This window comes from Falco peregrinus, chromosome 1 (genome assembly GCF_023634155.1).
Source record: "Falco peregrinus isolate bFalPer1 chromosome 1, bFalPer1.pri, whole genome shotgun sequence".
Classification (NCBI taxonomy): Eukaryota; Metazoa; Chordata; class Aves; order Falconiformes; family Falconidae; genus Falco; species Falco peregrinus.
Genome location: NC_073721.1, coordinates 31,302,505 through 31,328,128, shown reverse-complemented (window position 1 = coordinate 31,328,128; position 25,624 = coordinate 31,302,505). Strand labels below are relative to the sequence as shown.

At 40.4% G+C, this 25,624-nt stretch overlaps 1 protein-coding gene across 1 annotated transcript in view; it reads right to left on the bottom strand.

The window, feature by feature from the left end:
• CFAP58 (cilia and flagella associated protein 58) overlaps positions 1–17,901 on the bottom strand; it is a 60,566-nt gene extending 42,665 nt beyond the window's left edge. The window contains exons 1-8 of the mRNA XM_027789295.2: positions 17,832–17,901; positions 15,793–16,074; positions 10,671–10,819; positions 8,704–8,860; positions 6,476–6,670; positions 4,132–4,269; positions 1,834–1,993; positions 15–97 (exon numbers count right to left, since the gene is read on the bottom strand). Of these exons, the coding sequence (XP_027645096.2) occupies positions 15–97; positions 1,834–1,993; positions 4,132–4,269; positions 6,476–6,670; positions 8,704–8,860; positions 10,671–10,819; positions 15,793–16,074; positions 17,832–17,840 (1,173 nt within the window). The 5' untranslated portion in view covers positions 17,841–17,901. The remainder of the gene's footprint in view (positions 1–14; positions 98–1,833; positions 1,994–4,131; positions 4,270–6,475; positions 6,671–8,703; positions 8,861–10,670; positions 10,820–15,792; positions 16,075–17,831) is intronic.
• Positions 17,902–25,624: the final 7,723 nt, after the last annotated feature.

Sequence of the window (25,624 nt, the reverse complement as noted above, 5' to 3'; positions counted from 1 at the left end):
TAATGCAAGCTCACCTGGTTTAGGAGATCCTTTTCCTTCACAAGAGCATCTATAGCTTTCTTGTCGATCTCCGCCTGCTTTTTGGCAGCCTCCAACTCTAGAGAAAAGGAGAAAAGTGAATAAATCCTTGATTCAAACTGTACAGCTATTAAAAATGCAGAAACAACTTAGTGGACTTCTTAAAAAGCCTTAACATTACGTGAACAGTTCAATCATCTGTGACCAGGTTTTGCAACCTCAGGTATCAGATAAAGATGTTAATACTTATTTTGGTACTCAGAAGAACTTAGAAGAACTCAGGCACGGTAATTAATGGTATGAGGGCTTATTATATTTGGATGTTCAAACCAAGATACCACAAAGAAGTTGTATTTTCAGAAATCGCTAAGCACAGTGAAACTCAGAGCCTGTGAAGAAGCTTGAACATAAGCATCAAAAATTGAGGCACTTTCAAAAACAGGGACTTCCACAATTACCCTAATTCCTCTATGTGAAATCCAGTTCTCCTTTGAAGCAGTGAGATTCTACTGGCTTCAGTGGAGTTAAAACTATTTGCTATGGGTCAAGATGAACACTGGACCCATACTGCTAAAAAGATATTAAAAATTGGAGACATGCATTTGCACTATATTTTAAAGTTAATTAAAACCTGCTACGCTAACTCTGCAACTCAGGAAATGCAGTACATTGGAGTGCTAAGATCTGTCAAATACTGCAAAAATACATGTTAGTAGTAGCCCTCCTCAGGCATTCCAGTACGGATCTGAATTGCTTAAGTTCCTCCCTTCTTTCTAGTACAGAGCATGACCTTAAGAAGTACTAGTAAAGCACCTGCGGGAAAGGTCCTCCACCCTCACAGAGCGAAAAGCAGACATGACTTCCCATAAATATAGTTACATGTAAGGATTCATATCTCATACATTCAGTCTCTTCAGGAGACAAGCTAGAAACAAGTGAGAGCAGGGAAAGGCATTTATACCAGCATATATCAATTTGACCTAGATGAAGTTTATAGTAAAGGGGTTTTTTTCTGCCTCAAAAAGTAAAGTCTCATAAACTCAAATATTTTGCCACCTTCATAGTATTATTTTAGGAGGGGAAAAAAATAATAAACATTTTTTTTTAAATGTGTCGATTTTTATTTCAAAACATATTTGACTTTTAAACCTATATGTATTTTAAAGTTAAAAACAGAAAGTAGTTTTAAATGCTCAAAAATACCCAAAAAGTTGTTTATTTAAAGGTAAACAAAATATTTCATTAGACCCAAGGCATTCTCTTCCAAAATTTCCATTTGGCAAAAATGTTGAAAGTTCATTCTTAGTTTTCCAGATCTGCTAGCAAGTCAAAGTCAATACTTGGACAGCTCTAGTATCCACACTGACCAACTGAAGTCCTAAACATATCAGAACTAAGTTTAGCAGTTTACTTGCACATATTCATTTCCAGGCTGTAACTATTCAGCAGAGACAATAATAAGAGCAGAAATAAAAGTGTGTCCTAACCATGTCTGATTTCAATAACCTCTGAGATTGCTTTTCTCACAGGTCAGTGCAGAAGCAATAAAAGTGGATTGAGGATGACTATGTGACATGGCACAAATTGGCACACCACAAACTTCAGTTATGCCTGTTGTATTTTCACCCCACATATACTACATTATGAAAATTCTGTAAGTCTACAAGGGATTTTAAAATCCTGCTGTAGAGTCCAACTGTCTTTTATACAGGCTTATACTACACACTAAAGGAGAATGATCCTAATAGGAAGATGTATACTGAATTAATAAATTATGAATCAGAAGACAGATCCACACATCAGTTAGGCACCTACCCCTCTCCAGTCCAATTATTTGATTTTTTAGGGTGTTTCTCTCATGTCCTGCATCAACTTTTTGTTTCTCTGCAAAACACAGCTTATCCTGGAGAACATCTCGTACTTTGCTCAGCTTTGAAATTTCAAGGTGCGCCTGAGTCACTTCATCACCTCTGGCCTACAGAAAAGCAACAGGAAAAGGGGAGAGAAAGTATCCACAGAAAGAAAATGCCTCTGTACTTAGTACATAGTTATTCCTTTAAGTTCAAGAAGCAAAGGTGTAAGTGCAGTGGGCCACCTGAGAGAAGATAATTAGCTAATTGAACAATATTAAAAACAATTTAAACAAAGCCAGTTAGGGCAAGGAAAATTATAATCAAATCTTATTCTTTAGGGCTGAAAAATCCCCAGCTGCAAACCTCACACAGCACTACCCAATTAGCCCCGCAGATTAAACACAGGCAGCTCTAATTTCCTTTGAAATATTAAGAACAGTGACTGTGATGAGAAAGATAGCTATGGTCTGGTCTGATTGCATGTCCTTAATAGCAGGTATCTGTTACTCCCATCTCTTTTATAACCTATGGCTTTAAAAAAATAAAAATAAATGTAGAGTTCATCTCATTTGCTATACAATCAGATGATAGAATTATCAATCAAAACACTGTATAATTGGTTACCATGAAAACCAATTAATAATCACAACAGAAATTAGTCTCTTTCCTTTTAAGATGGAAATATAGCTTCCTCATATAATTCAGTACCACTGTTAGGTTTTACAGACTACAGCCTCAGATACTGATTCTGTGAGATGGTGAATCCTGCTATGTGAGTACCCTTTGCAAAGATGTGAATCTCCTCAGTTCTTACTGACAATAACCTTGAAGAAATTTATGAGTACTTCCATAGTTTGGGTTGCCCAACACCATAGTGGAGGCACTCAGCACAATGCAGGATGAAACTCTAAGTGCAGTGCCTACAAAAGGGGCATCTCAGATCATGACTGGGGATCTTAGAAACTTTAACAATTAGCTTAGTTACTAACTGAGCAGTAACTTCTATTTTTTTGTTCCCAGAAGTTTGTGTGCATGACTCCACAAGTTCCATCAACTCTTCTTGAAGTTAGAATAAGATCATAGAATCAAAATGCTACTTTTGACACTTCAGAACCCCAAATGTAAGTCACATTTGAATGCAGTGTTTGTAAAGCTTTAAACAATTATGGTATTACTAGAAGTAATGATACAACCAGATAACCTGGAAAAAGTCAGTAATTTGTTTTTCAAATAGGTAAGAAAAACATCCTCCAGACTGACTAACAAAATACAGCAGAAAACAAGCTCCTACCACATAGCCCGTTAAGGATCCATATCAGAATCATCTACTACGTAAGTTACGAACTGAGCTTTTAATCTGTCACTGGTTAACTTTTATCATTCCAACTAACAGTTCCCATTAAAAAAAAACCAACCTCTATTGGCAAGCAACCTTTTTATTTAGGTGGATTGGTTATACTTGACTAAACTTTGATAAGATAATGATTTTCTACCTGAATTTCATAACGTTTAGTGTTTAAACCCCAATGATGATACAAAATGCAAGATACCACAGACAGAGTAATAACATCTGTACTTTATCACAAATGCTCTCAAAGTATCCTAAAAAGCAATAGCAGGAATCATTTAATCCTTCCCCAAAAACTCACCTGCTTCTGAGTGGTACAAAACAGCTGTTAAGACAATGTAAAGTCAGGCAAGAAACCCATTTAGATCAGAAAGTAAACACCATCTTAGTTATTTATATTTAACTTCCCCAACCGATACTGGGAGGGGGAAATTTTAGTGTTGGAAGTAGCTCCCTTCAGTGGAAGCTATCCAGGACACTGTCATTATAACCTTAACATTTTTCAGTGGGTTTTGGCAACATTCAGATTATTTTAATCAGTAAGAAAGGAAGTCGTTGCTCTTACCTGAAGATCTCACAACCAAAAAAACCACCTTACACCTGTCAAAAGTACCTTTATGCATCCTTTATGAACGCAATATGTTGAGCATTTTAGTTTGTGTCTTATGAAACACAGCTCATTCAGCACAACAGGTGCTACAACGTCAGGTGATAGGGTTGGAGACTGCACCATGGTACTGCCATTGAAAGAATGGCATCTAGTGACAGCCAGATCTTTTCCTAAAAAATCCTCAATTTCCTCCAAAACTACTTATAGGGAAGTATAAGAACTGAAGTCATCCCCATTCCACATAGTAAGGCTGCCATCAGAGTGATATGGCTGATAGGCTGCCTGCACCTCCTGGCACTTACTTTCAGTTCTGCTGTCTTCTGCTGGATGTCCTGCTTCACCTCTTCAAGCATCACACTTTGCTGCTTGCTCTCTTGCATGAGCTTATTATTTCTCATCTGAAATTGCTTAAGCTCCTTACTAGCTCTTTCATTCAAGATCTGTCAGATTAAAGAAAAATCCTATTAATTCTTTTTAATCTCATTACAATATCTACATATACATGAAGACAGAACCTTCCATCTCCCCAGGAGATAAAAGTTGCTACAGATTGTAGTCTGCTTAAAAACCACTCTTCATTGGTGATGAAATTACTAACATGAAATATGATACATGTTCATATTGACTAGGGGAAATGATAATTTCTAATGAATAACACAGCCAGTGTCATTTTTTTTCTGGGAGCTTAGCAGGTCTCTCTTGCAGGTGATAGATAAATATTTTACTCCTTGTTAGGCATTTGGCAAGCATCACGGTAACACAACTTGCTACATATCATTATGGAAAATGAGTATGAGATTCAAATTGCTTCAATCAGCAGAGGGCACGGGAGCTCTGTTTCTTAAAAAGCAAATCCTACATTAATACGCTGATAACATTTCTCTGGTTACATGGCTGGCTGAAACCAGGACACAACCATTTTCTTCTCTAATTTGTCTTCAGTCAAAAGCCCAGAACAGCAGTTTCATGGTTTCTGTGGAGAACATAGACTTCAGTACTGCAGCTGCCAGTCTTTTCTTTCACTTGATGGGACTTCCCCTAACAAATACTACTCCATAAGTGAGGAAAGAACAACCATCATATTTTTCACTTGAAGCATTAATGTGTGATAAACCAATGAAGTCAATATGTACTATGCCCTTAACAAACATTAAAGGAAGAGAAGTGGAATCTCCCTCTTCTGAATGCATGCAGAAGCAAAGACAATGTGAAAACAAGAAATACTGATTCTTGTGTTGCAAATGTCAGGATAACATTGTGTTTAAGGTAACTCTTTATCGAGACTTTGACTTAAGGAGGATGCAGCCTATAGTAGCTGTATCAAACCATCAACACTGTCATGCAAGCAAGGATATTTTACTTGAAATTTCGGTAGCATAAGAGCAGGCATCACAGCCAACTACAATTCAGTTGAGAAACAATAACCCAATGATGCTGCAATGGCTGTGTCACCTTCTCTTGCGTATCTCCACCCTGACTCTTGCACAGTTGGACAGCCTGTGTTTTGGACAGAATTTTTGCAAAAGACAATACAGGGCATCCACAGACACCTTCACGACAGCGCAGGCAACACAGACAGTGCAGTAGTCTGGCTAATTGGTGTAGGCACAGCACTTTATGTGAACTACTGGTTTCCAGGACCATTTGGACAATTGAATATCCTTAAAGTCTGCACTTAGAAAGGTTGAAAGGGACTACAGATAGGAGAAGGAAGAATAGAACAGAACCAGGAATTGTAGATACCCTATTTAAAAACAATGTGACTGTCCTGGCAGATCACGGAGCTCCCCTCAAAAGCTGCATCAAATCAGTGATATTCAGAGAAATAATCAAGTCTTCCCTGTATCTCTTTATGTGAATGATTTTACTAAGACTCTATGTTGACAAAAAATTGTCACAGACCTCTACCTTCACAACTTCAGGGACCTGAAGGGAAGAAAATGACATAAAAATCATAAATTTACAAGACAACTCCCAAACAAGTTTCCTTTAAGGTAGGACCGTCTTACAGTGATGAGATCTTCCCTGCCATTTACTGAAATTGCTTCTCTGAGAGTTTCTCAAAGTCAGGGGAAATGAACTGAAAACCCGAAAATTCAAACACTTGCAGAATGCTACGTTAGGACACTTCCAGATAAAGTTTTTAGAAACAGAATGGGGAAAATCAATCAAAAAGGTTTACAAAGACAGTTCTCTTCCCTTTCACAGAAACTCTTCCACAAGCTTGAGAGGTAGATAAAAATTATTGTGACAGAAAAGAAAGAAAGGGTCGGGGGTAAAATGACTTTACCAATGCCACTACCGTCGATCAGTGGTAAAACTGGCAATATATGTCAGAAGTCCAACCTGGCAATCTCCTGTTACTACCACTAGATCATCCACGCTCTCCACAGACTTTGTCTCATTTGCTATGATCTTTCCAAGATGACCTCTAACAATATCATTGCAATCCACTAGATGAAACCTGCCAGCAAGCTTTACATATTTATTTATTAGTAAAGTAGTATTTATATAGAAATAAATATTTATTAACATTTAAAAATAATCTCCCTCCCCTCCCTCTCTCACCAGGAAAATCCATTTTCTTATTTTGATATCTGACCCTAATCTTAGACCTGATAAATGCAGTGTGCCATTGCATCCTACCTTCTGCTCTTTTAGATGCTGTTCCAATTTCAGTTGTTCCTCTTGGCTCCTCTGTATATATTCTTGTAAATTCTTGATCTCAGCTTGTTTGTTATCCGTTTCAACTAGAAGATTTTTCAGCTGCTTCTCCATTTCTTCCTTCTTTTGAGCTTCTTGTGATGCCTTATTCTGATGCAGCAGGATTTCTTGCTGAAGCTATAATAATAGAGAAGACAAAAGTTTTAAGATCTGCTGCCTTTTATTCAGGAAAACAAGGCCTCTTACCTCTCCTTCTACTATGCCTCATGCTGAAAACAGCAGCTTCTGTACTACCGGACCCACTACTACATGGATTATGCCAGATCTTCTCAGAAGTATGTTCTCAAGTGGTTGAACAAAAAATCCTGCATGAGGGAACGTATTTATTGATGACAAGAATTTCTTAAGCACCAGTCAGCTCACCCACACAGAGGGGTCTGATGCAGACATAAAAGCAGTGGCACAAATGTATTTTCAGTTTTAAGTTGTTTGTAAAGTGGTACTTTCTGAATGCAGCATTAGAACTAATTAGGGCTTGGTGTCGCATTGTGAGGATTTTTATTTTGTTTTTTCTCTCTCACCAGCAGAAACAATTATTACACTGATATTAAAGGAAAAAGAGAGATGTCAGACCAGCATTCATTTTCACAACTGCTCTCAATCCTTCTGCTCTCGAAGCTCCTCTGTGAGAAAGCTGAAAGAGGTGCTTTCATATTTAATAGACTGTCTTGTGACTTTGGCTCTCTCCCTCCCCAAAAATGTGATGGAGCAGAATCTGCAGAGAGGAGACACAGGGGGCTGATCCACATGGAAATATTCAGTTCAGCCAGGGACCAGCAATTGAAAGATGTTCTTCACTTAAACATTCCTCTCCCTTTGAGCCCACAGATGAAAAGTTGCCAGAACTGTCAGGGTCTTCAACAGGCTTTTCAAAAAGCCATTTTCATTTAAACAGTCTGAAGTGGAGAATAATTTCGTACTGGGAGGACAGGAGGTGGTTACAAGTTCCAAATGCTGTAACAATCCCATAAATTTAAGGGCTGAGGAAGTTAGTATCAGAAGATTCAGTAAGTTTTGGCGGGAGTTTCAATCCTCTCTTTTCTCCCATGCCCACAATACTGTCAGAAAAGCAAGGATTTATATTCTCTTGTAATACATTCCCATCCATCTGCTTTAGAAACAGAAGCAAGTTCTATGCATGAAACCCAGGCTGATCATTACTTTCCTATTCGTGATTAATAAAAAACTGTAAGCTAAATGCTACTTCTAGTTCTTTTCTGTTCTTTGTGTTCTTTTCTGCTTTTCCTTTCTCCTGTTATCCTGCTCCAGCCCCTATTTATATTTTGCTTTAAATTCTTTATTCCTCATTATTATGTTTTTAGATTTTGATGTATCAGAGTTCAGTATCCCATCTTCCATCCTGTTCTACTTTCTCTCCATTCAGTGGGTATCCTATCGATCCTCAGTCTTCTGTATCTCTAGCTGCCATACACATTTAAAGGAAGCTCTACATATTGATCAGTAAAGAAGAACTGTCTACTCAGATGGTCATAAAAGCAGAGAACCTAACTTAGGAGACAAAAAAAGTAAAGCTGGGATTGAATATGGCTGCTCTCTACAGACACTGGTGAGGTGAAAAATTATTTAAGCTGAAAAACAGTAGGCAGGAATCAGTGTGAAAAAGAAAGTCAGAGGTCTTTAGACATTAGAAAAGTGAGGTTCTGGAAAAGTTTCCCATAAGAGGTAGGGCAGAAAGTAGCCTAATTAGCTTTTAAGTCAGAATTTGATACATTCTTAAAAATGACGGTATGGCATCATATGACAACCAGTGCCAACAGCAAGGGACCTAGCATACGCATTCCAGGTCTATGTTCTAAGTGGTTCTTTGGAGGAATAAGGATGTACAATGCAGAAAAAACCCACACATCTCCAGTATGAAAGATAACTACTATTCAAGCAAAAGAACCTTGACTTCATTCAGGGTATGGGGAAGCTATGGAAGCAGCTGGTATGAGACAATACACTTTGCAAAGGACATAGCCTAGAAGTAGAGAAAAATCATTCACAACAGACTCCTTTCTGAGCACTCCTGAAAATGTTTGAGATGTGAAAGTACAGGTAGTAGCATACTAGTTAAAGGAGATAAATTGCAAGTGTGGAAAATGGTTCAGGACAAAACTTAAAATCACTACCTGGTGATCTGTACAGACCTGTGTAATGGATTGATCTGCCTCATTTTTTGCCTTCTCTGTATCCTGCAGCTGCTCTGTGACTTGAGCTAGACTTTGACGTAACTTCGCAACCTCTGACAACAGTTGGTCTCGCTCCTTTGTTACCCCTTCTTTACGTTTTAGCAAATCCCGGATACTGGAAGCAAGGAAATAATAGTCAAGCAGCGTCACAGGCCATTTCTGTTGTTCCTCCTATGCCAGAGCAAGATCTTTTGTGAGAAACAGGAGTTTAAAAGTCATTTGTTTCATTTTAAACTCCTCTTGGATTAAGGCTCTGCTGGGCAATTGAATTATATGCTCTATCTAGTATGACTGTAGTCTGCATCAACATAGGCAGCTTTAAAAGTTAACCTAGTCCAATAAATCACTCCTTCTTGTTATATCACATCCTCATGGGTCTCAAGAAGCCTTCAGTTTCCCCAAAAGGTAACAGTGAACAAAATTCCTTTTCTGTCCTGTAAAATTACTCGGGGACCAAAAATGTTACATTGTTGTAACCAGTCTCTCTGCAGCTTACCTGACTGGGCACCTAACCAGGTTATGTCATATAATCACCTAATGAAAGAATAAAGCAGAGTCCCTGTTTGGACACATTCACAATCTGAAAGAAAGTCCAAGCGGTGTGGATTCAAGGTCAACCTTAAAAACCAGCCTTATAGTTCTAAAAGACTGTCGGGTTTTCAGCCCCATAGGGCCGAAGGACAAAGGAGTTGTCTGGTCCCATTGCTTTGTCGCTGCACAGAGTATTTAAGCATGGAACTGGAGTGCAATACAGAAGGAACTTATGAAGAAATTGTAAGCAGGCAGGTCTCAGCAGTCTGGGCAGCATCTGGAAACACAGGAGTGAGGCCTTGGCAAAGTAATGGCTCCGGGCTCTTGCAGGAAAATGCAAAAAGCAGCCACCAGAGAGCTAGCTGCCTTCAGGGAGAGTTATACTAGGGAAAGGCTTAATGACCAAGCTTTTAGATCCAGGGAAACCTGTTAACAGGTCCAGAACATTTTAGGGACAAACAGTAGAATAGATTTCTCATGCATCCAGGTGGTTTATGTGCTGGCACATTCCATGGAGGAGAGACACTTGAGCACACTAAAGGCCTTGCTCACAGACCCAAGCCTCGTTTATGCAGCCCGGATATACAGTGCACAGGGAGACGAGCATTCCCCATACATATCCTGAATGCATAATATAAATAAATAACTTAAACAATGTGGAAATTTCAAGCCAGAACTAGCTGGGCCAACCATCGGCAATCTCGACAGAAAGTGCACAGGTCATAGGGTCAATATACTTAATCTCATCTTGGAGTTCACACTTAATATTACAGCATAAGCAGAGCCAGAGGACCTGACACAATAAACACTTGCTTTTGGAGGCATTTTGAGCAACTCCTGAGGATCATTATTATTTGCACACTATAGCAGCTAGAGGCTCCATCTGAGACTGGGTCCCTCTATGCATAAGTGTTCAGTAAAAAAAACACACAGTCTTGAAAATGTATAAATATAAAATATAAAGAAGAATACAGACAGTGATAATGCCTTATAACAAAGCTGCAAAGAGAAATGAAGTCTCCTGCTTCCTTGACTTATCTACTTGACCCTGCTCCCATCAGATGTAAAAGTGTTGACAGGATCCTATTCTCAGAGTACGTTGAAGTGCTAGTCAGATAAAACAATATGACAGATACTGAGAAAGTGCATAATATTGATTTTTATTTGATCTCTCAGCTTAATCCAATACTGAATGAACTTGCTCAGAGCCTGATTCTGTACTTGCTCACTGCATAAACACATAGACCAATAAATGTGTACTCATGAGAAAAGTAAAAGGCAGAAAAGACCTCTTTTTCTGTTTTCCAGTGGTTTTGTACTATCTAAATAGCTAAACAAGATGTAGAATGATAGATAACCAGATCAGGCTTTCCCCCTCCCTGGGGAATACTTACTGGTACTCCTCTCTCAGAGATGGTCCAGATCCTTGTTTCACTAAATTATTTAGGCGCGCGGTTTCCTCTTGCAGTGAATTAATTGTTTCCTTCATTTTCTTTTCCTTTTCATAGGCTGCATCCACCATTTTCCAGGACTTTTCAATCTCCTAGGAACAAAATGGAAAACAATTACATAAATTAAATTTGGTTGAAAATTAACAACAAATTAAAAATCATCTTGCATTTTGGTTAATTAAGAAAATAGATTTTCATGCCTTTTCATGTTTACATTCACAAAAGTTTGTTGCGAATCTTCACCAATTGTCTTTTCTTTTGGACAAGAGCACAGCACACATTCTGAGCCATTCAGGCTATGTCAATTTACACCACAAAAGCTCTAATACATTTTCTTCTACACACAGATCTGAACGTTATCAAATCTCATTCTGTGAGGTTTTGGTTGTGTAAGTCGCACTAATATCTAAAAATTTACTGAAAAATCAGTGCCCACAAAGATACCGTCTACTTAAATATCTCACTTATGAACTTATTAGCTTATTACGACAATGAACATCCCATTTGATTTGGATGAGAAAAAAAGATGTTACTCTGCGCTTTTATCCTTCTTTGTTCATTTTCATCTGGGAGGATCTAGTGTATTTTGATTTTAACCATGTATTTAGAAGAGCCACAATTCTCAAGCCGAATTTCAACACATGGAACTACTTGTCTGCTTGACTCATGTGCCTCTCACAAACCCAGGGTTTGATATCCACAAACAAGATAGGGGAGGAGGGTTCACTTGTATTTTTAACTTCCTCTAGATCTCTCTCCATTGAATCAGATTATTAAGAAGCACACAGCAGGTTTATTCCTTGCCAGGTTCAAACCAAGCTTCTACCAATTCTGGAATCCTGTCCTAAAAAAAAATGCATAAATTCAGAAAGCGACTGGACTGGAAGGAAAGTTCCCGAAGATTCAGTAAATAACGAAGCACTTATTTTGACACTAGAAGTCCCTGGGCTGCAAATCACAGCATGATGTCCTCTCTCTCATGCTCTTTTCTCAGCTGGCTCCTGGTGGAGTACTGGACTTGATGGACTTGTACAAATTTAGACTCCAAGTGTGGCTGTGCAGCTCTGCATTAGTTCTAGGGTCTCCCCAAGCAGAGTCAGACAGAACCATCATTACTTCAAGCCATAATGTCCCTTTCAACTCCCACTTGCATCATATGAAAATGGGAGCATGGAAAAAACAATTAAAAATTGGTCCACAATGAAGAATATCAAATAAGTTATATCAAATTGTTTACAGCAGTTCTTTACTGAAATTAACATCTCTAGTTCTAAAGAAAATCTGTTTAACATTAAACTCAAAATTACACCTATATTATGGTATATTGTTAATATATTTATTGAACTCTTTAAAATCAAATAAATGTAGTACTCAGCTGCTTACTGCCTAAATTAAAAAAATCAACCTATTGAATTAGCAGAAGTAACAGGCTACCAAAATTTACTAAAAAAATAACACAAAATATAACATCTGTAGCCTCTTGAAACTAGAGAGGGTATACATTTTCATTTTATTTATTCAACTAGTCCGCCTATCCAAATTTGAGAAACCATCTGGAACTTAAAGATCAGGAATGTTTGCTCTTCATTTTTTCCCCCAACTTATTAATAAAGACTTAAACAGTGGGCTTTACTTGTTCAGAAATTCTGAAAGAGATTATAATCAATTAAAATCACTACATACAAACACTATTTTCATTACTTAATAAACTACTTAGTTCAAAATTTAGTTTGAAATTGTGCTTTTCACTTATGTATAAAGCATATTTTAGACGTTTTAAATATTAAGTTAATTTTTACATTTTATATATTTTGAGTTTTAATTTCCATTCAAATGCAGCAATGATCACACATAAAGCATTAAGTATCATCTAGTAAATAATAAATTTTTCATTCATTATTGTCTTACATTAAAATGTTCAGTTATGAAATTTAAATAAGTGCACACTAGGCTGAAATGATGACATGAAGACAGTGTGTCACCTTGACTGGCAAAAAAAGCAAAAAATATAGCTGTAAATAAACATGTTTCAGATTTGCCAACCAGTAAGAGGCAACCAGCCTTTCTCTAGAAAAATGCAAATGGAAAATAAGATTAAAGCTGATTACTTAAAGCTTTCTGCTGGCTGATTAGACTGTGATTAAATTGGTGAATTGAATCATTATGATTGAAGTTCAGGGGGATGGAACTGGCGAATAAAATCAATATGCCCTCTGAGAGGTCTTACTGGCTTCAGCGAGTATTTTGTTCTGGTGAGTATTCGCAAAAGTGATCCCCTGAAGTCAATGAGGCCATTCAGATGAGCAGTGATTTCAGGTCACCCTAAGCTGTGCTTTTTGAACTTTATCTTGCGTTTGATGTGTAAAACCAGTTGTATTGAATTTGTATTGATAAAACTAATTTCTATCAACAAAGTTGGCAGGCACAGATGATGGCCCCATCAAGAAGCAAAATCTAAATAAGAATTTGCTACAGTCTTCAGCATCAGCAAAACTGGGCTTCGTTGCAGTTGTTTCTTGGTTGTGCCCTTTGAACAGCAGATCAACAGATTGCTTCCTTTAACTTCAAAAGTAAAGAGAATAAAATTCTTGATGGTGGAAGCCTTCACTGGAAAAATATGCACGTTATTATTCAGTGAGGAGGGGAACTGAAAAAATGCAGTCTGTCAGTATCACTGGGTAACTGCAGTGTGTGGTTAGGTAGGTAACATGCATTGCAGTCTGTTGTATAAAGACAGAGGTACACTAGATGTTTGCAGTTAGAATAATTAAAAAAAAATCTGGAATTCTGGAAATTGTGAAGCAGAATTCATAAAGTGTGACTGCCTTACTTTATTTTCATTAAATACCCCAGAAGATCACATCAGTTTCACTGCTCAGAAATGGAGAATTACTGAAATGCTTTCTTAGTATATTGCATTGATACCCCTAGAAACTGAAAACTTGTTAATTCCAAGCAGGGGAATACAAGTTCCTGTAAATTCCCCTTCTAGCATTCTTCCAGCGCAGCCTCGTGTATCAGTATCCCTATCAATGAAAAAAAGAATTGTATCCCCTTCATGTTCAGCTTGGGGCTTTGCTGCTTTGATAGGACTGTAAATAGCATACTATTACATACGGTTTATTAAAACTACAAAGCAGAGCACTGAACAACCACCAGACAGTTAACAGCTATTGATTATTATTGACCTGGGTTCTTGAACCACTCATCTGTGTAGTTAGCCTCTGCCCCTAAACAAATCCTACTGATTACAACCAAGCTTCACATGGAGGAAAATTTTTGCTTCTACAACTTTTATTTGTATATGAAACAATGACCTATAAGAGGAAAGCTGCACACTTGCTACCCTTATGACCCATTGAGTCACCAAGATTTATGGCCTTAATTTGAAGCAACCACACCGTTTTTACAGAACAGCCCCACCAGGATTCTCCTATCTTTTATAAATAATGAAACAGTGGAACAGATTATTTAATTTAGTGCTGAAGAATATAATCTTTGCTATTTTAGCACTTGAACTTTCCTCAACACTTGCCTAACACACTTCTTGAATGTTAGCAAAATCGTAGTGAAATACTACAGCTGTAATGGAACTTCCCTTCAGAAAGGAGGATAACATGAAATACGAAGCGTATACCAAACAAAACCCCAAAACATGACAGAAATATTTTAAACAATATTCAAATAATTCCTGAACATTTAAGGGAAAGACTAATTCTCAAAACCAAACTGAAAAAGTATCAGTGCTGTTTACCTGGCTCACAGAACACCACTAGAATTGAAATGTCACGAGTTGTGCATTGCATGTTATTTCCAATAGGGTCATTTTCTCAACCAGCTTTTTCACTACAAAATCTCTTAGCCGGTTCAACAGTAGGTGGTATTGCCAAGCCATATCTTGCCTTCAAATTAGTTGCTGAAATTGGAAAGACTCTTATTTTTCCTACTCTTCCACTCCTCAGTTTTATGACATTACTAAGACAATGTCTCCTCAGCTTGGGAACATCTTGAAAGATTGCCTCTGCTACTGTTTACCCTCCGAGTATTGCCGTGTAATAGCAGAAAATTATAAGGATCATCGCAGTTTGTGACACCCATCTAGCAGGTTTTGATTTGCAGCAGTGAAAAACAAGATTTTCTACACTTAAGAATGCTTTGAGCGGTAACATGAGCTTGCAAGCTGCAGCCATAGGATGACAGCACTGCTACTTAGGGTAATATTTACTCTGAGTGTATTTTCTTCATAATTCTAAGGACAAGAAACTTCACGGCAAAGAATTTCTATTTCTGTAGTGCTCATGGATCACTCTGAATTATTACACTGAATTTATTTTACTGGGACAAAACACTATTGTAAGGCACGGAGGTTTCTCAACTAAATGCTGAACTAAAGCTTGTGTAGGTACCACAGCCTAAGTTTTTAAACCATCAGAAAGAAGTTCAAAATACAGTCTTCTGATCATCTGGCACCTTCAGGTTTCTGGTAGTCAAACCTTGCTGTAAGGCTAAAAACATTGACTGTTTTTAGTGAGTCAAGCACTTTGATTTGACAGAGTTTAAATCAATAAGAACAAAGAACACATCAGAGTAAACTGGTAAAATCACATTGAAATGCTATATAGGACTCCCTTTCAAAAACACTGTGAAACATTTATTTGTATCAGTTGGTCTCAATCCATATTTCAGCAAGTAGATTTTTTTATGTTCTGGCAATACTTAACATCCAAGCAGCCCTTCAAAAATACTAACGAATCAAAAACCGTATTTTAAGTTGAAAACAGGTTATTCTACAGAAGGAAAACTGAAATAAAAACTATTAGTGAGTAGTTGAAAGCTGATGGAATTGGTTTAGTGCAATAAACACAGAATTTGACTAGGACCTGTAAAAATACCAGCCTGAGGAAACAAAGCGATTGGTAGCAAAGCAGGGGTTAAAGAACTGGAGATGCCAGCTCTATACTTAGTCCTCTGGCTAGCTGTCTACATAAAAGGAAGTGTTGTTGCAGATGCTCCTCTTATTACCATGTTTTTCATCAACAATTTCAGATCATACTCAACACTTTACCGTCTTCATTGATGCTATAGTTCCCTGATCCTCTTTAGAAAGCTCTGTGAGCACAGCTACTTTAGACGAATTCACCAGAAGCTCAGCATTCAGCTGCCTGCATTTCTCCATGAGACGCTTCTCATTTTCATGGGACTTCTTCATAACAGTATGGAGCTTCTCATATTCTATTCGATATTTTTCCAGAGTTTTATCAGCCTTAAGTAGATTGATGACATCTTGGAAGCCTTTTTCCAGTGCTTCAAATGCACTTTCTTCTAGATACAGTTTGCCATACTTTTCCTGAATGGAATGAGATACATAATCAACAAACAGGAGGAATTCAACATTTCACTCATGACACCAGAATATAAAAAAAAAACAATATACTGAGTGTGTAAAAGCTGCTAAGAAATCATGACAAAGTTTTCTGAAATAACAGTTCTCTTGCTATCATATGATATGTACATTGCAGGCTATTTTTCAAACAGATCTCCCCCTATTTTACTGAAATAACTTGTGCTTTAACAGTCAGAATTCCTGTAATTGAGAACCACAACTACTTTAAAGATAGGTCTATAAAACATCACCATTGTGCTAGTGTTTAAAAAAGATATCAACTACTCAAGAAGCCCAGTATTTCAGTCTCAATTTTCCCCAGTTCTCTACACTATAAAGTCTGATTAGTTTATATCTTCTATGCAGATAGTGCCAGCAAATCACATGCAGATAAGCGTGTCCAAAAGTTCCAGTAATGCCAAAGCAAGCCAATCCTTCTTCTGTAGGAAATGCATGCTACCGTTAAATCTTTAATGGGACATTTTTGATCTAGTGCAGTTCTGACACCAAATTTTGCCAGTTGGGTTGCTGGACACCAAAGTCCACCAATATTTTTCAAAAGGAGCTTAAAATAAGCCTCCATTACAGCCTCCAACAGAACACAATCACACCAAGAAGAGGCAGTATGGCTGCTTCTCAGGAGTTAGCTTCATCTGCTAAGCAGCAAGATAAATCAGCCCACAGGACACTTCCATACTGTCATGGATACATTGCTGCCATTACTCAAGCTTGCTCAAAACTGCCTAGAACATCTTTACACTGCAATCTGAAGTCTAGGTATAGCCTCATAATCACATCTCAGAGGTGGACTCACTTGGACAGGAAAACAGCTCTCCTATTAGCACTGGCTGTGGCTGTATGGCAAGCCCCCCTCGCAGAGCAGAGGCGATGAGATGCACACTTCCCACAACCTTAAAAATCTGCCCTCGTATTTCCCCCCCAACGAACGGATTACTATTGCAAAAACGGTTCAGGCTCCTACGCACCGTTTGAACATAAACAGTTTAGAGGGGAGAATTTTCAAAATAATAACAATAATAAAAATATACCTGAGAGCAAAACAACACACTTGTTTCATTGGGTTGGTTGGTTTGTTAGGGTTTTTTTTTGGGGGGGGGAGTGGGAAGTACATAAGTGCACCCTACCTGGAAAACCTGAAATTAAAAGGGTAAAAGTAAGCCCTGACGACTTGAAGGTCAGGCCATGCAACGCATGGAGGCAGAGGCACCGGCTCCAAGCCCCCTTCCTGCCAAGGCTCTGATCTGAGGGGTTTTTTTCTGTGTCACAAACTTTGATGGGAATACAGCGAAGGCAACGCTGAGGGCCAGCTCTGGTGGGCGGGCTGCTGCGGCTGGTCTTGGGGGGCTGCATGACGCCTTCGACCCCGCTCTGGCCTGGCCGCACAGCAACAGACCCAGGTCTCTCTGTATTTCACCCTCCTCCCGGGTACCAAACCTTCAGGCCCGGTACGGGCACACGGGGGATCACACCTGCGATCTCAAAGCAGCAGGTGCTCCCGACATTTCGGCGTGATGGCCGCCCACGGCCACGCTGCCCAACAGCTCCTACTTTCAACACAGGCTCCAGCGGAGCCCCGCTCACAAAAGTAACTCAACGCAGAAACACCGTCTGTAGGTACACGATGCTGTGGGGCTTATCCTGAGGCGCAGCGCTCGCCCTGCCCGAGCGCCGGGCGGGCCGGGCGGCGGCGGGGGGCTCACCTCAGCCATGCTGCCGACAACGACGCCGACGACGCTGCTGTGGCGACCCGGGCCGCGGCCGCGCGGGGCCCCCCGCTCCGTATCGTAGCAACGGCGCGGGGCGGGGGCGGGGCGGGCGCGCGGGGCGGGGCGGGGCCGTAGGGGCGGTTGGGGGCGGGGGCGGTTGGTGCTGCCGGCGCCGTGTGTCCCCGCTTAAGAGGGGGGGGGCCGTGTGTCCTCTTGATCGGGCCACGGGAGCTTGACCCGCACACCCGCGCCCGCCCCCCCCGCTGCTCGGGCAGCCTGCTGTGTTCCTCCCAGGACACCTGTCCTTGCCTCCGCGCCCTGCAGCCTTCCTTTTGTGTTTAGCTTTGTCCAGGAGCTCCTTGCTCGTCCATGCAGGCCTCCTGGCATTTTTGCCTGACCTCCTCTTTGTTGGGATGTCATTTTCTTGGGCCCCTCGTCCCAGGGTTTTGTCCCGTGGTAGGCTACCAAGAGATCCCTGAAGAGGCCAAAGCCCGCTCTCCTGAAGCCCAGGGCAGTGAGCCTGCTGTGCACCCCCCTTGCTGCCCTAAGGGCCTTGAACTCCACCATTTCACGGTCACTGGAGCCCAGGCTGCCCTTGAGCTTCACATTCCCCACGAGCCTCTCCTTGTTGGTGAGAGGCAGGTCCAGTGTAGCACCTCGCCTTGTTGGCTCCTGTATCACTTGGAGAAGGAAGTTATCATCAATACAATCCAGGAACCTACTGGATTGCTTATGCCCTGCTGTGTTGTCCCTCCAAGAGATGTTGGGGTAGATGAAGTCTCCCACAAGGACCAGGGCCTTTGAGTGTGAAGCTTCTCCTGTCTGTCTATAGAGGGCCTCACCTGCCCAGCCTTCCTGCTTGGGCAGCCTGTAGCAGACCCCACTACAACGGCACTGGTCCCTGCCCTCCCTTTAACTCTGACCCATAAGCTCTCAGTCAGCTCCTCGTCTGTCCCCAGGCAGAGCTCCATGGGTCTCCAGACAGTCACTGACACAGAGAGCAACATCCCCTCCTTGCCTCCCCTACAAGTGCTTCCCAATGTGCTTCCCAATGAGCCTGTACCCTTCTATTCCATCACTCCAGTCGTAGGAGCCATCCCACCACGCCTCCATGATGCAAATAAGATCACAGCCCTGCAGGGGCTATTTATGCAGTTTTGAGGCACAAACTACATTTGGAGCCTGGCTGCTGCCGTTGCATTGCACCTGACTATTCACTCTAGCTTGTCTGTGCCTGTGAATGAACCCGTACAAACCATGCTGCAGAACAAGGGAACGCGGGACCGTGGCTCTGCCCTTTCAGAGCTGTGCCAAGCAGCACTTGCTGCTGTGTACTCCACTCCCAGCCACCCCTTGAAACAGTTGTTTTTATCTGCATGAGGTCACAAATTGTTTCATCTGATAGCTTTTTAGGGCAGGGAATGGATTGTACAATGTATACACTCCCTAGCAGAATGGATGTTGGTTATGACCTTAAAGTACCACTTGAAACTAATAATTACGATGGAAAACGTCTCTTCCTGGTTTAATGAAGCCTGAATTGTAGCACTTCGTTTTACTGATTACGTGGCAAAATAGGCAATTTCAAATGGATGCTTTCAAATGGTCTGATTTTACTATTAGAACTGGAAAATATACATTTTATAATGTATTTTCTATATATATGACTTAATTTGCAAATTATCTCACACACTGAAACATAGTTTCAATAATTTCAAAGCACACTTTAATAAAAAAATCAATAAAGTTCCTTCTCTAAGTTTTGCACTCTTCTTTTTCCTCGTTTTCTTTTGTACTGATGTTTCTTACAGAGTAAAATTACCAGGAAAAGGTAAACCCCTTGATTCTAGGATTTCAGATTCTCAAGAGGACCAAACTTTTAGATCCTTAAAAGAAAACAGCTGTATGTGTAAAGAAACAAAACAAGGTCGGATTTTAATTTTGTTAGCACAATACTGCTGGAGGAAGGGGATATGGTCTAGAATTTAAAAAAAAATATATGATAAAAAAACCTTAACATTTACATCTTAAATATATAACCTTGATATTTATTATACTCTTTCTTATGGCTTTAACAAATATAACCTTGATATTTATTATACTCTTTCTTATGGCTTTAACAACAAATCAGGAGTGGAAACTTACAAAGGGAGGTAGTTACCTTTGTGCTTTTGGTTCATGCTTGCACTTGTGGGTAACAGCATAAAATGTGTCCTCAAATGACAGCCGTTTATTGAGGCATTCCCAGGAACTTTCTGATCCACTTGAAGATCCCCCCGTTCATTGCAGGGGGTGGGGTGAACTAGATGAGCTTTAAAGGTCCAACCCAGACAATTCTATGATTCTGTTCTATGTTTTTCAAACTTCTGGTGATTTGAGCCTTGTGAGACCCTCTAAGGATGACTGTATAGGCTGGTCTTCATAACAAGTGCCATTTGAGTGAAATTCATTCAAATTTGACAAGTTCACCATCACGGTAGCTGCACCACTAACTGCAGCGCAAGCATCGTAGGGTGACTGCGTTAGGAGCCCGTGGTAACTCATTCTGAGGTGTATTCTTGATAAGCTAGCCACCATGCCTTAAAACGTCACAACTCATAGCACACAGTTTTAAGTGCGACCACAACACACATCTGTGACAAGATTCAAACACTTACTTTGAAATAATTCTGCAGCAAGCCTACAGAATGCCTCAACAGGTTCGTGACCAAGGAGCTGGTGCAACACTCAATAGGACATCTGTGTTTCCAACCTTAGCAAGAATTTCCTGTAGCTTGGGACCACCCACTTAAAATTTCCTGTACTTTATATTCATCAGTAAAGCAGAAATAACCATATCTGCCATCCTGCAATAGTGTTGTGCTGTCATGGCTGTAAACGATGCACTCATATCATAGAGTGAACCTCTAGACAAGGTGGAGCTCTTGAAGTGGGATCACTTTATAACACTCCCTTTTAAGCTGAGCCAATGTTTCCAGCTCTGGGAAAACCTTTCTGCTAGTAAGAGCAAAAATCTCCCACAGCCACAGAAGAAGAAGAAAAAAATCACCTTAAATAAAAATAAATAAATCCGGCACAAACCAGACCCAGAATGTTTCAGTTCATTGAAAAGATTGTTACTTATTTCGCTGAATATCTGACTTTGTTCAGGAGACACCTGTACTATATGGTAAATAAGCAGAATCACCTGTTTCACCAGCTGCATGAAAGAGAGTTTTGCATCAGTGGGGTGTGTTTGTGTGGGTACAGAAAGGGTTACTAGGGAAGAAGTGCTTGCTCACTGATTTATTTGAGGTCACAACCCTCAGGCAGTTAATTTAATGCATGTTTTAAAGTGTAGTGGCATGAAAATGGTAAGCCATCGCTTCCTGAGTGTAAGGACTGATGGGCTACCGCAGAGATACAAATAAATGGAATAAAATCTCATCCTGACATCAGCCAGGAGAACGTAAGCAATTTGGGGCAGGGACCATGACATTACATGTCTATTGAAAAGTGGAAAATGAACCTGTAGACACAGGAAAGTAACGATAAAAATTGATAAAGCAGAGCCAAAGGGAGGGGGTGGGGTAGGTGTGAAGTACGTTGCCAGCCCCAGCACGCTGCGCAGGGACGACCCTCGCTAGGTGGCACTGCGCCACCACAGCCGTTCGGTACACTGCCCCCCGCGCGCCAGCCACCTCCGACCCTGACAAGCTTTTCTGGCTTAGACGCGTGTTACAAATACTAATTAACACATGGAGACATAATGGTGGGGTGAACACGTGTTCATGGATGAGGTCCTGTATCTGCATACCATTTTGCTCAATTGACTGAGATAATATCATCAATGGGAGATTGCCACTAAGGAAAGCAAAACTTGTCTAACGATTTACTCATGTTAAAATACTGTTTTATACACGTTACAAACACGTTACATAAATATTATTTATGTAACTGCAAGACTTGTAATTTCCCCAGCGATATGGAAATCCATCACAACCTCGTGTCCTCAAACACTAGTGACACTACAGACGCTGTCAGGGGGCTGACATCCTGGGATGTCATACCCTGGAAACCAGTTTGCCTTTCAGAGTTACATCAGGTTTGCACTATTAAAAGGAACAAGAGCTTACTAAAAAAACTTATTTTACTCCAGTGACAAGGAAACGCTATGCGGTCCTCAATTGCTTAATTATCTAACTGATATTTTTACTATATTCCCTTTGAATGTCCTCTCCTCCTGTTATTTTCAAGCTAAATGATAGTCTTACAATGTGAACAGTTGTTCAGTTTAAATTGGATTGAGGTTTTCTACTTTGTTCATAAAGATCACGCAGCAGATCTCAAATAGCAGTAACCTTTGATCATGTTTGGCACTGGAGTTGAGCCAATGATCTCAAGAGGAGGAAACATTACCATTTTCATGAAAAGTTAAATCATGGAGATGTTTTGATTAATAGAAACACTCAAAAAAGGAGCTCATTTAGTTCTGAGACAGAAGCTAAAGCTGACAAGCAGTCTGGGTATAATGTACAATTACACGCTCTACATAAAAACTAAAGTAGATTACAATTATGGAAAGCAATTAAAATTAAGTCAATAATCCCAGAACTAAGATGAACTTGCCATTCCCCAGCATGGTTTGAAACTGCAAAACAGTTTTCTGTCTCAGTTTTTTCTCCCAGTTCTGCAACTAGGATTATGTTGGCCTGCCACGCTTTAGAAAGTTCCTCTCTTCTACCCTTCTCCAAGCCAGAAGGGGATTCTCCAAGATTGCTGGAGGAAAGCAATGCTTTGTGAATCCCCATCACCGCCCACTGCAGGCTCTGAGCACCACCAATATTACGGTTTATGCTACCAAACTGACCTACAGCTTTGGCGAGTGACATGGCAGGAACTCTTCCTCCTACATATTTGGAGGAACAGTCTGGTAGAAGTGACCTCCTTCCATCCTGGCTGCCAAGCACCATCATCTCCAGAGAGGCTATGAAGAAAATCCTACAAGGTAACACAAACACACTTGGCCCTGCACAGCACTCAGGTTTCCATCACCTGCTTACCAGTTCTGACCCATGGCTTTTTAAAAAAAAAAAAAAAAAAAAAAAAAAATTCAAGCATGAACCTTTGAGCGTATTTAAAAATTAGTTTCAAATACGTCCAGAGTTATCATGTGTTCATTAGCAGCAACAACTTCCCCCCGTGCCTTCCAACAGCCTTTCAGTTCCAGCAGCAGAATCCAGGCCCTAATCTCTGATTCCTGCTCCCCTCATATTTTATTCTTCAGCCTTTTAATTCTCAACCACCAAATCTTTCCCTAGCTGAAAATCTGTCTGGCATTTTTCACTACTTGATGCTTGAGTCGTCTGGGAGGAAGAAGCTATTAAAAGACATCTTAATACCCTGGAAAGGCCACCGAAATCACAGAGATTTAAGACGTTTATAATCAGGGGTAAGAGGGTAGATGAGGACACCATACGGTGAGCTGTGAGGAGGTGACCCCATCTCCCTGCGCATTTCCTTGCAGGGTAGCTAAAGGTGTGAAATATTCCTGGCTGGAACTGAGTCTGCCTTTCCCTTCTCCCGGTGGTCTGCTCCTGCTCTGCTGGGTCACATTGAGCTGTGCCTGTTCCAATACTGTCCTGCCGCAGTGTCCTTTAGGCTTACGCACACACTTGCAGTATGAAAGGCAGGGCTCCAGCAAGGCCTGGCTGGAACAAGATTATCATTCCCGCTTTCTCTGAGTTAAGGGTTAACGTGATCCCTCTGTGTGCTCCAGCTTGGCAGCTCCCTCCTGAGTTCCTTGTGAAGGTGACAGCTGGAAGCTGTGTGCAAACCTGTTTCACTGCTGCATACCCATGGCTTCTCTATTGTATCCCTGTTCTCTCTTTGTAGATCTTGCAAGATGATGGGTTTTGGTTTGTTTTGTCTTGTTTTTCATTTACTGCTTGTAATAGTTTAAGAAAATACTGTTATTTTTGTAATGGATTAGGGATACTAGTGGAAAGAATAAAATAATTCCTCTGCCTCCTAACATGTCCAAAAGCAGCTGAGAAAGATACCTAGAATTTAACTCTCAGCACAAATCTTGCTCTTGCCCTGCTCCTGCTGCTGGGATCTCAAAAGTCCATTTTAGAAATAATATTATTATATCCAATTCCTGCTGCGGTAGCAGCCATGTCACAGAGCCACAGGTTCTGTCTCTGTGTGAGGAACTGTGGCATGGTTACTCCACTGATCACAGCTTCAGGACCTGCCCAACATCTGAGTAAGGATAGCGGAGCTTGGCTCATTATCAAATAAATTACTACCTTTAGCAAGATAATGATCTTAAGCCATCTGCAGTGCAGTAATACTCAAACAATGAATCATGTGCCGGTGTTGTCAGGATATGTGCTTCTAATTTTCCCTCCTCCTCTTTCAAACTGCTGAAATGCATCAAAAACCCTTATACAAATCAAATAAATGTGTCTTGGTTTGACTTTTCCATTTACATGTATTGTATTGTTATCATAATTTTATACCATCTGAGTTAGCACAGAAAGTAGATCCTGAATGGGACAGTGGATATGTAATATAATCTGTTGGGATGTAAGCCTTCCTTTGGAAAATGTTCAGGCCTTTTCCCTGTATCCCAGGGAAAATTTGCAGATGAATGTAAATTATAGTCACTGTAACTTACAGTGATTTGTACTTTCCAGCGTGTATATATACATATATATATATATATATACACACACACGGTCAGAATCAGTAATTACTACCTTGCCAGGCTTTATGCAGGTGATATTTAGTAGACATTTTCCTTTGGCTTAGGTGATGAATAGCTGTGATCTTGGAGAAGGAACTGTTTTCTCTCCTCCTGCTGCTGTGAAGTTCCCAAGGGAAATAAATAATGCAGCAAGACAGGCCGAGTCCTGCAGCGCAGAAGCGGGGAGATTCCAGTACTGCTCTTGCTAGAGATGATTTTCATAGATTATGGCATAATGAGAAAGGAATGCACTAACTACACCCAGGTTGCCAATAAACCTGAATAAACTCGATTCAGGCACCAGGGATATAATACCCATGCAGACGCATTTATGAACGCAAACCCTCTGAATAACATTAAAACTGCTAATTCAATAAGCATTACAGGAAATCCAAAGAACGGGCTGACTTAACAGTCCCAGTTACCACTGGGCCACTTCGGTGCAAAGCTGTGCCGCCACGTTTGCCTGGCCCCCTCTTGATATTGCAAAGCCTTAGCGCAGCATAACATGCAAGTTGTCTCCCACTGCAGCACGTGTTCACCACCTGAGCTTAAAACAAACAAACAAAAAAAAATCAAAGCAGCAGTGGTGGAGAACATGCAACATGCCACACCAGTGGTAACGTAAGCCAGTTGTTGCAATGCTGTGGAAAGAGGAAGGGTGTAATAAAGGGATCTGTAGTTCCCCTAAATCAGAGGGATGTTACTATCCTATTGCTCAGATCTGGTGCCCTTAAGCATCTTTGTGGAAGTGAGTTGTTGAGCAAACTTATTTCTTTGCTAGCTCTGTAAGATGCCCTTTGTAGAATGAGAGGAGCGTTGGAGAACACTTTTTTAAATCCCTTACTGTGGCCTTTATTATTGAGTTAACCCTGCAGTGCCTCGGCCTCCCTACCCCTACGAGGAAAACGGTGCCACTTCTCTGAGCTATAGCCCCCAGCACAGCAAAGCATGACTGTGGGTTGGGCACCCATGATCAATCCAGTGAATCTGATTGTTCATAAAGCATCATAGAAGTAAACAAAATCATCAAAACATCAGTCATCTCCCTGTTTTA